Raw genomic sequence first — 17688 nt, forward strand, 5'->3', positions numbered from 1 at the left:
TCGACTGGTGTTAATCATGACACCCTCTGCACTGATGATTCCCGAAAAGATGAAACATTAGTATACTCGTTTGTATGCACATCTCAAAAAAGTTTTAGGTTTATTAACTATACAAGCGTATAATTGTTTCGGTCCTTTACTGATATTTTTACATATATCATAGGTCTCTGCATAGAATTTTTTTATTATTATTCTTATACAAGTGGAGGCTCTCATCAGCGCAAAATATGCATAAAAACAAAATAACGAAAGTCACATCGACCTGTAGATAGTTCCTCTAGCCGACACACACACACACACACACACACACACACACACACACACACAATCAGTTATTCATTTGTCAATTCACTGAGAAGGGGGTTACTACAGTTTGTCTTTGATTAAAACACCTGTTATTCAAATCGGCTTAATGTTGCATAAAAGCATTCGCTATCATATTACATCATAGCAAACTGTTCACATGCTTATGAAGAGTGTTGAACTGAAATCGTTAAAACCGTAGTAGAAGCAAGATCATCCTATCAAACCGAGTCAGACATGGAATCTTGTTCAAATTCTTTTTTTTTTTTTTTTTTTTTATTATTATTATTATTATTATTATTATTATTATTATTATTATTATTATTATTAATTTTTTTTTCTTTTCTTTTTTGTGTCGGAGATTAAAAGACAGGAGGATGACTTCCTCACAGGATGTGCAACACTATTACATCACTTCCTGCCATCACATCCTGTCGAGAATTACATCTAAACTTCCAACTCTGTGTGACCCTAACATTTTCTCAAACAGACATAAACCTGTCAAGGATAAGTCCTCGGCAATCAGAGACTGAACCATGCTAAAGCCAAGTGGACTTGTTTCTGCCTATTTTTCCGTGCAGTTCGGTTATCTTGAGCTTTTAAGCTTAAGATGGCTGCCATTTAAGCAGCCATTATCTTAACCAAATTAATTCTAGTTTTATAACAATTGGGTTCGATTAATGATTTAATGAGCAAACAACAACGCAATAATATAACCTAATTATTACGATATTGATTTTCCCATAAATTCTTAATTGAATCAAATTGTTATAAAATTAGAAATGATTTGATTAGGATAGTGTTATTTCTATGGCAGTCATCTTAAAGCTGAAAAGTTTATGGTAACACATTTATCTCCCTCCCACGATGGAAAGATGTGATACAAGGGTCGGAAAATGGGATTGAAGCTAGCGCCCTCGAGGAAGAGCACTTTGGCCTGCAAAACATGCCTGGGCAGCCCTGTCGTCATTTCTGGGAAGAGACACCTCAGACAATAAACTAAATCCTTTTCAAAGAGAGAAGGCAAGCGGTGGGGTGTGTGTACAAGTGCTTCCAGTTCATCAGAGTATATTCCATTTAAAAAATATACGTAAAATAGGCACAGGGATGCAACATTTTGGCAATGGAATAGGGCTTAGAATTTTGTTGATAGTGAGGGGACCTATGAGATTGGAGATTCTTTTTCGGACCTTGTCTAAGAGAGAGAGAGACTAGTGGCAGATGCACCAGCCCAGATGTGGTAACAATACTCCATGCATGGGTGAATAGTTGCTTTGTAGAGATATAGGATGCTCTCAGGTGTGAGTAATTTTCTAGCACGGTAGAGAGAGCCCACCTTCTTCACATCAATATAGGAATGTTCTCAATCTATTTGTTCTAACTCGTGTTGCCTGTGGATGTCTAGCTGAGGAATTTGAATGAAGTAATCTCATGTAGTGTATTCTTAGTCATGGCAATCAGTGGTTGAGAGGGTTTCTTGTAATTGTTAAAGGAAATAAGCTTAGTCTGATCAGTATTGAATGTTACCATCCATTTACGTCCCAATTCCCCTACAAACTGGAGGTCTTCCGTTAAGGTTTCAGCTATTGCCTTAGATATGTGTTCATTCGTTTTCCCCTTGTGTCTTTTATAGAGCATGGTGTCATCAACAAATATACCCATCTCGGAGAAGATTTCATCAGGGAGGTCATTTATGAATATCAGGAATAAGAAAGGTCTTAAGATCGACCCTTGTGGCACACCTGCATTTATATTGTGTTGTTTTGACATATGGCTATCGATGACAACCTGGATTTTTCTCTTGTCTAAGAAGGATTTAATTTCCATGAGAAAAACTTAATGTCAGGCCCTGTCAAAAGCCTTGGATATATCTAAGGCAACTGCCCTAACCTCCCCTGCCTTATCCAGTGTCTGGTATATATGGTAAGAGATTACAGTTAAGATATCGGCAGTAGAGCGAGCTTGCCTAAATCCATAAATCAGAAAGAAGTTTAGTATCTGTGAGTTGGTGGACTAGTGCTTGATTGATTAAGAACTCAAAGGTTTTGATGAAGAGAGGGAGGAGACTAATGGAGTGATAATTGAATTCTTAAAAATTGGTACCAAAGAACAATTTTCCAACAGTCAGGAAAGCAAAACTCGATAAGGTATTTATTGAAGAGTTTAAAGAGAACTGGGGCAACCTCAGCAGAGTATCTATTTAATATGTGTTGTTCGGATTCTTTGGACTACTGTTCTCTTCTTGAGTGTCATCGTGAGTATGACTATAAAAGCGATATTCTCCTGAAGGTTGAAGGTTCAATTCTCAGTGTGGGTGACCAAAAAAATACAATTGCAGATTACTTAGGACCTCTCTCCACTCATGGCTGATGGAACGAGAGCATGCTACCCCCATGAAGTAAATAAAGAATTCCATTCGAAATTTTGTCCAGATTTCCGAATTCAACAGAAACATTCCCAAGTTTGACAAGATACACCTGAAGAAGGTCAGAGGTTACATCGACCAAAACATTGTGAAAATGACATTCAAGATGAGAACAGTAGTCTGAAAAATAATGCAAATAACCAATCGTCATCTCCAAAATTCAAAAACATCTTTCTCTTGGCTGCATCTATTCCAATCTTAAAATTATCATATTTCTAGCTTCTATATACTTTTGTTCATTCGTACTGGAATTATGTCAAATAAACATGCAGAATGCATGCTGCCTTTGCGCAATAGCAACTGCACAAGTAGAAGTTAACCATTGGGGAGAGTGGGGTTTGCTATAAGCCTTCTGTGTGTGGTTCCATTGCTGCTTTGAACCATTCAGTAGCCTCTTTTGCACACTGCTCCACAGAAAGAAAAAAAAGATATTATTCCATCTGATGTGATCCCTAATGGCTTCCTAGTCAGTCTTCTTGAAGTCCCTTGTCGTTTTGAGCAATGGCTTTCAACTTAAGGTTGAGAGTTTAAAGTGATGTTTCTCAATATCATACTGTGATGAGCATTTGTCACACAATTCTCTGGATCTGTGGTCAGAAATAGGTTTAGAAGTGAGGCTTGTTGGTCCTGGCCATCTGGGGGACAGGTCAGGAATGTGACAGTCTGTGCCAGGGGATGAGATATAGAAAATGTGATGCTACCAGCTTTGTCAGCATAAGTAGAGAAACCAAGACAATTATTGTCGTGAACATTAAAGTTACCAAATACATGGACTTTGGTGCTAGTATCTAGGGAGAGTGCTGAATCTATGCTATCAGAGACGTGATTGATTAGGGTACAATCCTTGGTTGAAGGAAAATAGAAGAGAAAATATAAATAGCTAATCTTAGCACATAAATGCCTGATCGCCTAATTCTAGTTTAGATTCCCTAATCATGGGGAGGGTATTATGAATATAGACTCCAAGTTTGTGCATGTGTCTTTCTGATTTCTTATGACAAAGTGGGAGAGAACCAGACATGTTAAAGTGGTTAGAGGGGATTGAAGAGTGTAGGTTAGTTTCACTAAGTGCTAAGATATCGGGAATTTGCTTCTACATCATCTAAGTTAGTTACAACTCCATGGATATTTGTGAATGCGAGCCTCAAGGGAGGAAGTGAATTGGTTTTATTTGAGTGTGTGTCTGGTTGTATCATATTTTTAGTTTGTGCTGTCATTTTATTTAATAGTTTCAGTTTTAAGGAAAGAAGTATTAGACAAGGTAGATGTGTATGATACCAAAATATGCAAAGACAAGTAGACCATCAGCTGACTCTCCATCTATAGGATTGTGGCCTCAGGAAAGCCTACTGGAGATGAATGCAGGGTCCCTTCCCATACGCAACATGGCGCTACAACCATCCAAATATTATACAACTGATGATAAAGCAGCCACTCTAAGTGCCACCAAACTACTGTACTGTCAATCGGAGACAAACTATCAAACCTATCAGACAAAAGTGGCACAGTCGAATCACATGAAGATATGTGGCAATTAAGCATGCCCAAGATGCCCAATTTTAACAGAAGGAATGAGATGGAAGCGGGGGGGGGATAACATTCATTACTTTAGTCAGGAAACAAGGCTAGGCACTGGGTGTCTCTGCTGAGTCCCTGTGATTGTACCCATGGGCCAAGTTATTATGCAAAGAAGGAGTATGAAAGTCAGGTGATAGGCAGAGCCTACCTACTCCTTGTTTTTAGGTGTGCAAACTCATAATTTGTTTGAGTCACCAGCTCTAGGAATGTTGTCAACCAGAACTAGGGAGGCCGTTTGTTTGGTTCCATGATCTATGAGGTCAGTAGCTCAGGTTAAATATCAGGGTTTCTTCTCTTAGATGGATAATCTGATGAGGTATATTGGTCCATCCGCACCAAGAAAGGTAGTCCCGCACCTGGGTTCTAGACCAGGTATTTCTGTGCCTCTATATGGGTAGTTAGGATTAATTGATCTAGTGCTTGAGATATTAATTACCTACTTAATAAAGTTACACTCCTTGACTAAAAATTAAAATAAATTTGAAGATGGGTTCCCCTCTAATTATGTGGAAAAGAGACGGAGGTAAGTATAGAGTATATATGCAAACAGTAAATTAGTATCTATTCATTTGCTTTAAAGGAGGACAAAAAGGTTGTTAATAAATATATTATTAAAATGAGAATAGCAGGATAAGGAAATAAAGACTAATATCAAATGACATTGGAAATTTAACTTTTAGTTTTCATGCAAAAACACAATATTACTTAAAAATAGCCAGGAGCTGTAATAAGATTCCTTCATGGCAAGACCGGTTAGGCTTTAAGCAATGGAATTCTGGGATGTATTCATGGAGGAAGAGGAAGAGAGGTAGTCTGTGAGTAGCGACCATAATTCTATATATACGGGGTGTGCAATAAGTAATGCACTGACCCACTTCCACTTGTCTGATCTAGCTGAAATTTTGCATGTCACATGTATTTGAAAGGACGCACACGGCAGGAGACTTTTGAGGAAATGAAAGAAACGTATGGTGATAATGCCCCATCATATGACCTTGTAAAACGCTGGCATCGTGAATTCAAACATGGCCGGAAGTCTGTGGAAACAGCTCCCAGACCTGATCGCCCCCCCTTCTGCCATTGATAGTCTTTCTCTACATAGGAACCACCCAGAGTTATGCATTTCTCCCATCATTTGATGCAGCTCTGGAGACCGTTTTTGTAAAACACCCCCAGGTTGATCCTCCAACCACAACGTGACTTCAGAAATCTGCATCATCTGGAAAACGCTTTCTTTTCAAAAACAACTTCATGGCTGGGAAGAGGTGGAAGTCAGAGGGTGCAAGGTCAGGAAAGTAGGGAAGATGGGGTAGGATTTCATAACCACACGCCCGTGCTTCTGATCTGGCGACATGTGAGTTGTGGACCGGAGCGTTGTCCTGCAGGAGGAGGGTACCTTTGCTGATCTTGCCCCGCCTCTTGATTTTGATAGCTTCCCTTAATTTCCTCAAAAGTGAAGCATAATAGGCTCCTTTAATTGTGGTACCCTTTGCCAGGAAATCTGTCATCACTACTCCGTCCTGGTCCCAGAAGACTGTGAGCATGACCTTGCCAGCAGAGGGCTGCACCCTTGCCTTCTTTGGAGGTGATGAGTCCAAGTGCTTCTACTGCATTGACTGGGCTTTGGTCTCTGGATCATAGTGATGGACCCAGGTTTCATCCTGTGTAATCAGTCTTTTGAAAAACTTTGACTCATCTTCTTGGCACATCTCCAAATTCATCCTAGAGCACTCGACACGTTCTCGCTTCTGGAATAGTGTGAGCAACCTGGGGATCCATTTGGCAGACACCTTATGCATATGCAAATGGTCATGAATGATAGTTTCCACAGCCCCTGTACTAATCTTGACATCTTGGGCTATTTGGCGAATAGTAATGCGCCGATCTTCCAAAATGGCAGCCTCAACTTGATGGATAGATGCCTCATCAATGGTAGAAGGGGGGGGCTACCAGGTCTGGGAGCTGTTTCCACAGACTTCCGGCCATGTTTGAATTCACGATGCCAGCATTTTACAAGGTCATATGATGGGGCATTATCACCATAAGTTTCTTTCATTTCATCAAAAGTCTCCTATGGTGTGCGTCCTTTCAAATACAAAATCACTGCTCGACATTCAACAGGCTCAATTTCACACCTGACTCAGGTCAAACACCTGTAAAACAGAAACCACAATTAGTTCAGAGCTGTAATGTGCCACATAACCCGTAGAGATATAAATCATTGCACATGCAAAATTTCAGCTAGATCTGACAACTGAAAGTGGGTCAGGGGCATTACTTATTGCACGCCCCTCGTATATTTGTTTGGTATTAAAACCGTTTAACCATTCTTACGGTTCATCAATCTCTCAGTGTTTTTTTAAACAAGACACACCTAATCTCAAAGTTAATGCTGGTATCCATTACACCATAAACCACATACCCTCACCTTGCAGCCATATCCTTCTACAATCTGGGCTATAAAAAACACTCATATAACAAAATATGATTTCTCTCGTTTTTTTAGCCCTTGTGCATTTTAGTTTTTGATGACTTTTTCGTTTTCATTTTCGAAAGCTTCCACTCAAAACAGGGGAAGACAATTCACAAAGTTTCTCCAAAAAAGTTTTGCACAACTTTTTGGTGAAACCAAAACACGTACACGAATAACACAAAATAAGCATTAATTATCTGTGTATTTATCGAATTAACACGACTTTTTAAAGTTTTATAAAATAATTAGAATTTAGAAATAAATTACGAAATAAAAGAAAATTCTGAAATGAATGAGAGTCGTCACTCTATAAAAATATGTTTTAAAAAATACAACCTTTTAGTTTCTTTTACAAAATTGAATTTTCGCAATAAAACAAATCATTAAAATTTATAAATAGTTTTGAGCAGTCATTATTAGAAAATGTGTGTAATATTTTGCCTTTTTTATCTTACAAAATTTAAACATTTGTATTGAATTATTTCCTTTTGTTCTGAGTAGAAGTTTTAAAATGAAAACAAAAAAATTTCCTCAGAAACTAAAATGCAAAAGTGCCCAGATATTTTTTTCATGACACACACACGCAAATCACAAAGTAAGTGCTAATATCCATTATGCTATAAACCACACACCCCTGCACCTATTTCCCTTTACAATCCGACATTCAAATACAAAAATACAAAACGCGTTATGAAAAAAAAAGACGCTATTGAAATCAGATGCGTGCATTGTACTCATACATTTACACATCCTACGCAGGGAGACGCACAAAAGCCAACAAGTTTTCATCAGACGATCGCGAAAATATTCGGATTCATGAATCTTTTTTTTTCTTTTCTTTCCAGACTCCAGAACATGAGCCGACAACGTGCGCATCTCCTTCCCGCCCCCCCCCCCATCTACCAACCGTCTTTCTCATTTTATGTAGATCTGCTTCAAGGAGTTTAAAGAATTGGAATTTCATGATTATCAACTTTTTCTTTCTAAGGGGCTGACTCACGGCTCAGCTCTCTTATGCATACGTGTTATGTCTGTGCATACAGACTTAATCAATTAATCAATATTTGTATACATATATATGTGCATATATTTGATAATCATATATATATATATATATATATATATATATATATATATATATATATATATACATATATACATATATATATATGATTATCATATATATATATATGATTATTATGTATATATATATATATACGTATATATGTATATGATAATCATATATATATGATAATCATATATATATATGATAATCATATATATATATACATAAATATATATATGCATATATATTATATATATATATATATATATATATATATATATATATATATATATATAGTGAATAAATGATAAAAGACGATATTCCAAAGTTCATGATGTTGGCCATCTTATAATTTATTCCTTTAATTCAGTGGACGTTTACAATTTTTGACAGTATCTGCTTCGTAGCACAAAATCAATCACTTAATTATTATATCAATCAGTGAATCTATTATACCCTTAACTCATCAGAAGAAATAGCAACAATCAATCCGTCAAAAGGAAATAAAATGCGTTCTGACATGATTAAAATCCGAAAATTGGATAGAGAAGCTAGAAATACCTTATAACTTCAAACTGACGTAATGGAAACATATTATTAGTAAGAGTGCTCAATAAAAGAAGAGTAAGGTATTTTTTTTTATTAATATAAGCAAATTTACATCGTCACGACACTGGACACCGGGCTTCTGGTTTTAACCGACTATTTCTCCGAAACATTAGCATTGATGTTTTGGACAAATGGTCGGTTAAAACCAGAAGTCCTCGAGTTCATAAATAAAACATAAAGAAACCAGTCCTCAAGACCTGTGAAACAGCGAAACAGTACTGTATGTGGATGACTATATATATATATATATATATATATATATATATATATATATAACTATTTCATTTACTCACATAAACCTAATATACGAAAGTGTAAATGTATGCGTAAACTTTAAGTATTTACTTCAAAAGTGCTCAATACGTAGGTAGAGCTAGTTAGTAATTTATAAAATATATATGGCGATTAAGCTACACTGAATATTCTGCGTTTCATCCACTATAGGATTCGTCAGGCTTATGCGCGAATTCTGTGGTTGCTTCTTGTTTTTATATATGTTGAGGATTTCTAGTTAGCCAATCAGCTTTCTAGTATCCACCGCGCCCCTTCCTATCAGCCAATGGGCATGCATTTTATCGAACAAAGGATCTGTTTTAGAACTAGGTTAGTGGTTTAAGGTAGACGTTTTCCTTCCTTTTTTTTATATATATATAAATATACCTATGTGTACACACACACATGCACATATATATACATATATATATACATATATATATACATATATGTGTGATCGTTTATGTATATTCATGTTTATTTAATTTATTTATTTGTTTGTTTTCTATTGTTATTGTTAGTTTTAAAGCTATTTTGTATCGCTATCCTAGAGTAAGTTTTATTTTGTGAACACAGTTGTTTGCTATTTCTCGTCTACAGTTTAATAGATTTTGAGGTTCTTTAAAGTACAGGATAGCAAATTTTTCATGGAGGCATAATTTACATGGGTCGTCTAAATGTCTGCACGTGGTAGCTTGTCTCATTATTTTCCATTCGACTACCGGCGAATGTCCGCTTTCTTTGAGTTCCCAGTATTTATTCACTAGTGTTGTTTTTATACGGTGTTTTTTATTTTTGAATGTATTTTTGTGGTCATAGTATCGGGTTTGTGTGTGTGTGTGTGTGTGTGTGTGTGTGTGTGTGTGTGTGTGTGTGTGTGTGTGTGTGTGTGTTGAATTAAAAAGATGAGAAAAAAAGTTACGTAGAACTTTATTAAATCATCAGACAAATAAGGACAGAGTTGAGAGTGGAAAAGAACCTCTTTTCCATGGCATTTGAAAACTAAATGCTTCTCATTAGAATAGAATAAAAAAAATCGACATTATAACACTACATGAATATACAAAAAAAAATAAGTAAAACCGTCGTGAGAACATTTAGATTAGAAATGGAACGATAAAAAAAATACGGGGTGAATTAATAGGGACTATTAAAGAAAATGATGAAAATCGAGGAATATTGGTAGAGGAAGGGGTGGACAATGAGAAAAGGAGAAGAAAACATGAACGAGGAAGTAAAATAGGGAAAACATATAATAAGAGTGGGTGGGGAAAAAGAAAAAAAAGGGGGGGGGAGAAAATAAGATAGAAAAAATTTAAATCTAATTTTTTTTGTTTTATATATATATATATATATATATATATATATATATATATATATATATATATATAGTGATTGATTGTTGGAGAGCTATTGGGGTCATTGAAACACGTTTGCTAATGTGTAGCTAATAGCTCTCCAACAATCAATATATTGTTCTGTTTCATGCATTGAGCACTCTTTGGAATGACATATTGTGTTGTTGTTATGAGTTACTGAAAAATTCTACCAACAGTATAATAATATATATATATATATATATATATATATATATATATATATATATATATATATATATATATATATATATATTTAGCAAAAATTATCATTTTCAAAAACCTGAAGAGAATGCTCAATACTATTGAAGAGCAAATATATATTTTTTATTACCGTTTTATCTGCTTAGTTACACATGTTTCAGTTACTAGTCTGTCTGACGAAGTTATTGGATCGTTGACACGATTCAGTAACTGAAACCTGTGTAACGAAGCAGATAAAACGTGAATAAATATATATATATATATATATATATATATGATATACATACAAGTAACATTTATCAGTGATCAGTAAAATCAACTTTTGTTATAAGCGGCAGACTCACAGTTCAACTCTCCTGTAAAAATCTATATGTCTCTTTATACAGACACAATCAAACAATAGCATAAAAATGTCAACTTATTGAAAGTAGTACAAGAAAAATGTGCTCCTTATCCTTTAAGGCAGAGTTTTATAAATTAGCTTTTGCAAAGGCATTCGTTTAGAAGAAGGACGACTCTGATTTAACATCCGCTTTCAAAATTAATCTGCATCATTCACATTTGCTCATCTTCATCTTTTTTGGTGCGAGTGAATGCAACATTATGCAAACTATGATTATACTTCAGCACAAACTTTGCTCGCATTCATCATCTATCGTTAGCTTTCATTCATGATCTATCATTAGATTTCATTCATCATCTATCGTTAGATTTCATTCTTAATCTATTGTTAGATTTCATTCATCATCTATCGTTAGCTTTCATTCATCATCTATCGTTAGATTTCATTCATCATCTATCGTTAGATTTCTTTCATCATCTATCATTAGATTTCATTCATCATCTATCGTTAGATGTAATTCATCATCTACCGTTAGCTTTCATTCATCATCTATCGTTAGATTTCATTCATCATCTATCGTTAGATTTCTTTCATAATCTATCGTTAGATGCAATTCATCATCTACCGTTAGCTTTTATTCATAATCTATCATTAGATTTCATTGATCATCTATCGTTAGCTTTTATTCATCATCTATCGTTAGATGTCATTCATCATCTATCGTTAGCTTTCATTCATAATTTACTGTTAGATTTCATTCATCAGCTATCGTTAGCTTTCATTCATCATCTACCGTTAGCTTTCACTCATCATCTACTGTTAGATTTCATTTATCATCTATCGTTAGATTTCATACATCATCTGTCGTTAGATTTCATTCATCATCTACCGTTAGATTTCTTTCATCATCTATCGTTAGATTTCATTCATCAGTTATCGTTAGCTTTCATTCATCATCTATCGTTAGATTTCATTCATCATCTATCATTAGCTTTTATTCATCATCTATCGTTAGCTTTTATTCATCATCTATCGTTAGATGTCATTCATCATTTATCGTTAGATTTCATTTATCATCTAATGTTAGATTTCACTCTTCATCTATCGTTAGATTTCATTTATCATCTAATGTTAGATTTCACTCTTCATCTATCGTTAGATTTCATTCATCATCTATCGTTAGATTACATTCATCAGCTATCGTTAGATCTCATTCATCATCTACCGTTAGCTTTCATTCATCATCTATAGTTAGCTTTCATTCATCATCTACCATTAGCTTTCACTCATCATCTATCGTTAGCTTTCATTCATCATCTAGCATTAGCTTTCATTCGTCAGCTACCGTTAGATTTCATTCATCATCTATCATTAGCTTTTATTCATCATCTATCGTTAGCTTTTATTCATCATCTATCGTTAGCTTTCATTCATCATTTATCGTTAGATTTCATTTATCATCTAATGTTAGATTTCACTCTTCATCTATCGTAAGATTTCATTCATCATCTATCGTTAGATTTCATACATCATCTGTCATTAGATTTCATTCATCATCTACCGTTAGATTTCTTTCATCATCTATCGTTAGATTTCATTCATCATCTATCGTTAGATTTCATTCATCAGCTATCGTTAGATTTCATTCGTCATCTATCATTAGATTTCATTCATCATCTACCGTTAGATTTCATTCATCATCTATCGTTAGATTTCATTCATCATCTATCGCTAGATTTCATTCATCAGCTATCGTTAGATTTTATTCATCATCTACCGTTAGATTTCATTCATCATCTACCGTTAGATTTCATTCATCATCTATTGTTAGATTTCATTCATCATCTATCGTTAGCTTTCATTCATCATCTATCGTTAGATTTCTTTCATCATCTATCGTTAGATTTCATTCATCAGCTATCGTTAGATTTCATTCGTCATCTATCATTAGATTTCATTCATCATCTACCGTTAGATTTCATTCATCATCTATCGTTAGATTTCATTCATCATCTATCGCTAGATTTCATTCATCATCTATCGTTAGATTTTATTCATCATCTACCATTAGCTTTCATTCATCATCTATCGTTAGATTTCATTCATCATCTATCGTTAGATTTCATTCATCATCTATCGTTAGATTTCATTCATCATCTATTGTTAGATTTCATTCATCATCTATCGTTAGATTTCATTCATCATCTATCGTTAGATTTCATTCATCATCTATCGTTAGATTTCATTCATCATCTATTGTTAGATTTCTTTCATCATCTATTGTTAGATTTCATTCATCATCTATCATTAGATTTCATTCATCATCTATCGTTAGATTTCCTTCATCATCTATCGTTAGCTTTCATTCATCATCTATTGTTAGATTTCATTCATCATCTATCGTTAGATTTCATTCATCATCTATCGTTAGATTTCATTCATCATCTATCGTTAGATTTCATTCATCATCTATCGTTAGCTTTCATTCATCATCTATCGTTAGATTTCATTCATCATCTATCGTTAGATTTCTTTCATCATCTATCGTTAGATTTCTTTCATCCTCTATCGTTAGATTTCATTAGCAATGGTTATACTTGTCTAACATCTTGCCAGTCGTCATGTAAGCATGGATTAATGATGGGACACCGATTCCAATACACTTACAGATTTTATTCCAAATTGCCAATTCTGATACAATTACGGATTCCGATTCTTTTAAAAATGTCTAAGTATTTAGCTATGGTGTTATTGTAGTATATATTTTTTCTTTTTTTTTTTAATTTTCAGATTATTGTATAAACTCCTATCATATGTGCATATAGTTTCACAAACACAAAAATACCCTCGTGTGGGTGGTGATCTATAAATAGTAGTTTTACTGGTTAGAGTTTAAAATCGATAAATATTTACTATTTATTTATTATTGGTACTAGCAACGGAAAATGAAGTTTTAAACAAAAACAATGAAAAAAAATCGTTTTGGCATCAGAACATAAGCACAAATTTTTTCTGAATCTTATTACTAGGCCTATGACAAAAGATTATTCTTATCATTATTTTGACTCTCGAGTATATATCCGATGCAGATACAGTTAATCAATCAAGAACCACATCACTCCATCTAAAAATATATAAGATATTGACTTATATATACTCGAGGGTCAAAATAATGAAAAGAATATTCTCTTGTCATAGCCCTTCTGATGACCCCAAAAAGCTTTATGGTTCCAGATTCCGATTCCGGTTAATAGTGTCAACATTGGTAAGTATATGTAAGTGCCCCATTGAGGGTGAAGAAATTAATATTTTTGTCCAATTTATATTAGAAATGTACAAATTTTAACTAGGTAAAATGTAATCACGTGATTGATGAAAAATGTAATCACGTGATTGATGAAAATGTAATCACGTGATTGATGAAAATGTAATCACGTGATTAATGAAAATGTACTCACGTGATTAAAATTGTATATAAATTAACCACGTGTGGTTGCTTTCCTGTTAATCATTCTTCGAAAATGGTTATTAGCAGCAAAACGACCATTGTGGATTATGTTTTTACTATTCAGGAAATTAAAGAATTCAAATGAAATTTGATGTATATTTGTTCAGTGACTAATGAGATCGAAATAGCAGCCACTTTGGGGCTAATATTAAATAGCAGTTTTTGTAATAATTGTGAAAGTTTATGGAAATTATATAAGTTAATAAGTACGATAGACGGTTACATACCAAAATGTTATTTTTATTGTTTTATGTTTTGCATTTTAAATTATAATATAAAACACATTTATTCATTTAAAAACTTTTTTATTTGTTAAACAATTATGATTATGTATCACTGATATATTATTATTATTATTATTATTATTATTATTATTATTATTATTATTATAATTATCATTATTATTATTATTATCATTTTTATTATTATTATTATTATCATTATTTTATTATTATTATTATTATTATTTTTATTGTTATTATTATTATTATTATTATTATTATTATTATAATTATCATTATTATTATCATTATCATTTTTATTATTATTATTATTATCATTATTTTATTATTATTATTATTATTATCATTATTATTATTTTTATTGTTATTATTATTATTTTTTTTTTTTATTATTATTATTATCATTATTTTATTATTATTATTATTATCATTATTATTTTTATTGTTATTATTTTTATTATTATTATTATCATCATTATTATTATTTATTATTATTTATTATTATTATTATTATTATCATTATTTATTATTATTATTATTATTATTTTATTATTATTATTATTATTAGCATTATTATTATTATCATTATTATTTATTATTATTATTATTATTATTATTATTATTTTTTTTTATTATTATTATTATTATTATTATTATTATTATTATTATCATTATTATTATTATTATTATTATTATTATTATTATTATTTTATTCACTCACTAGGAGTTCTCACTCTGGCCATCACCAGCGATCACTCACTAAAAATAATCTGTGATGTTCCATAGAATCTCAGTAACAACAAGTCTACACAGATTTCCAATGATCTCCACTTCTTTCGGTAACCAGTACAGATGATTTCACCTGATGACAACAGCCACTTTGATGATCTCTTGCTGGCAACAGTCCTGGGCTTTAGGTGGCAACCCCCCCCCTTCCAAGGTCTCAGTGCTTGTCATCTCCCATAACTGGGATATACATGCGACTGGGAACCGCTTGATATTCCCTAGACACTACCTCTTTGAGGGAAACCAGTTCAACCAGCTTAGGATGAATACCGCTGGCTTGACTTAGCTTAATAGTATTCTCCATACTTTTCTAATGGAAGTTTGATTAGTAGTCTTCCCCCATGGTCTTTTCTAACTCTTCAAAATGTTTTGGTGTCGCGCCATCTGATGCAGATACCACTATTTTTTTAGGGAGTGGGTTATTATTATTATTGGCTCACATGGAGCTTTCACACAAGTCAGCAAACGATCTGATTGGAGACCTGTGGTGCTCTCTGGAAGCTGAGTGACAACAAGTCTCCCCAGACGTCTAGCTCTCTCCTCCTCCTTCGATAGCATTTGCAAATAAATTTGCATCATCGCAACAGCCTCTTACCATTGATTTCTCGCTGGCAGTGGCCATTGGTTTATACTGGAATTTGAGTGGCATTAAGCCTCTCCAAGATCCCAGTTCTCTTCGCACTTGTCCAGCGGAGGTCTGGCCAGTGCTACCTCCTCGGTCTTTCCATCCTCCTTGACCCTTCTCGGCTCTTTGGTATCAATCACTTTTCTATTGGTGGGAACGGTGGTGAAACAATGGAGGGATGTATGATGGGGGTGTAGAGCATGTAGATCTGCAGCTTCAGTCTTCTTCATTCCCTGTAACGCTTCTTCGTTATTATTATTATTATTATTATCATTATCATTATTTATTATTATTTTAATATGCTGAAAAATATCTCCGGGCCAAACCTTTTTTTTCAGAGAGAAGTGTGGGTCAAAACTCTCGTTGAAATAGAAAATGTCCGGCCAGGTGTACGTCAAGTTTGGGTGATATGCTGTGCTTGGTACTTCTATCTCAACGGAAGTTACACCCCTCCCCCTTGGATTAATATCAACAAAGTGAGGGGGAAAAATAATAAAGTCTAGCTCCAAAGAAGATATTTTTATACATCAAAAACTTCAGCATATAAAAAATAATAATAAATGATTTTTCTTCTTAAAATTGCATCATTTCAGGTTTTTAATGTCTATTATAAATATTCAAGCATACATGATGCTTCTGAAGATGTGAACATTTCTTTAATGTTTATTGTGTCTATATGATAGTGCTCTCGGTGTTGGTGGTAATCACCTGCTATCCTGCAAGTTAACAAATAGCTGTGACCAATGAGGAGAACTTCATGCAGACCTGACCATCCTGAGGCACGATCTTCATGAGAATTAAGAAAAATGATGAAATGTGAGTTAATTGATATTTGTGTTCTTATGAAATAATCAGTCCAGACAATATATCAAAGTAACATATCCAAGAATTATGAAATAATAAGTCCAGACAATATTTCCAAGTTATTATGTTATTAAGGAGGGGGCGACGTTCAACCCATTGTAGAATAACAATGGCAATAACAACAGCACCAAAAATACACATTAAATCAATATTACAATTACAAAATAAAAATGTTAAATTTTATAAATTGTTTAAATCCATACCTCCTGAGGCATATTCAAGGCTTGTGCTCCACCAAGTCCTGGTGCCGAAGTTGTGGTTGAGCTGGTCACTCCGACTACGCCAGGTCCTCCACTGCTGGTCGGGGTTGTGCAGGGTGTACCTATCAAACTACCCGTGCCACCACCGCCGACTGATGAAAGGGACTGCCGATCGACAAAGTCTGCTGTTGTGGTCGCTGCAGAAGAGACTGCCATGATTGGGGATGTCGTCATAACCTCACCTGAGTGATGCCGGTGGTGCGATGTGTGTCGATGTGTTTGTGGGAGACACGCAGGTCGTTGGAGGGGTGAGGTTGCCTTGGTCGAGCCGTAGACTCGGATTTTTTCGTCATCATCCGATTCAAAGGCATCGTCAATGGAAAAAGAGCTGGAAGCCATTACTCAGAGGGAAACTGATGGCAGTGTGTAAGCATTATTTGGAGATGTGTAAACGAAATGTTGGAAAAGGAGGAAATAACAATATATATATATATGTATATGTATATATATAATGTCAAAAATTTACATTTAATAAAATTGAAAGTAAATTATGCCTTGAAACAGCTGTCAACTTTGATATCAATATACAAACTTTTTATTTTGGAATATGATTTAATGATAAATTAAATCTTAAAAAACAAACACATATTTATATATATACATATATTTATATATATAAATACATATTTTTATATATATTTATATGCAAACCTGTACAATACAAAATCTATGGTTGTTATTATTGTTTTGACTTTGGCTTTTTTTCTTTATTTTTTTTTTTAATTTTTATTTTTTATTCTGTATTTTATTCTG

The 17688-nt window shown here is 33.7% G+C and overlaps 1 protein-coding gene across 1 annotated transcript in view; it reads right to left on the reverse strand.

The window, feature by feature from the left end:
- Window positions 1–17421, reverse strand: part of LOC145242376 (uncharacterized) — a 209034-nt gene extending 191613 nt beyond the window's left edge. The window contains exon 1 of the mRNA XM_080105380.1: window positions 16879–17421. Coding sequence (XP_079961506.1) covers window positions 16879–17274 — 396 coding nt within the window. The 5' untranslated portion in view covers window positions 17275–17421. The remainder of the gene's footprint in view (window positions 1–16878) is intronic.
- Window positions 17422–17688: the final 267 nt, after the last annotated feature.

The sequence above is a fragment of the Euprymna scolopes genome, chromosome 21 (genome assembly GCF_053919585.1).
Source record: "Euprymna scolopes isolate OS-2025 chromosome 21, ASM5391958v1, whole genome shotgun sequence".
In the NCBI taxonomy this organism is placed as follows: domain Eukaryota; kingdom Metazoa; phylum Mollusca; class Cephalopoda; order Sepiida; family Sepiolidae; genus Euprymna; species Euprymna scolopes.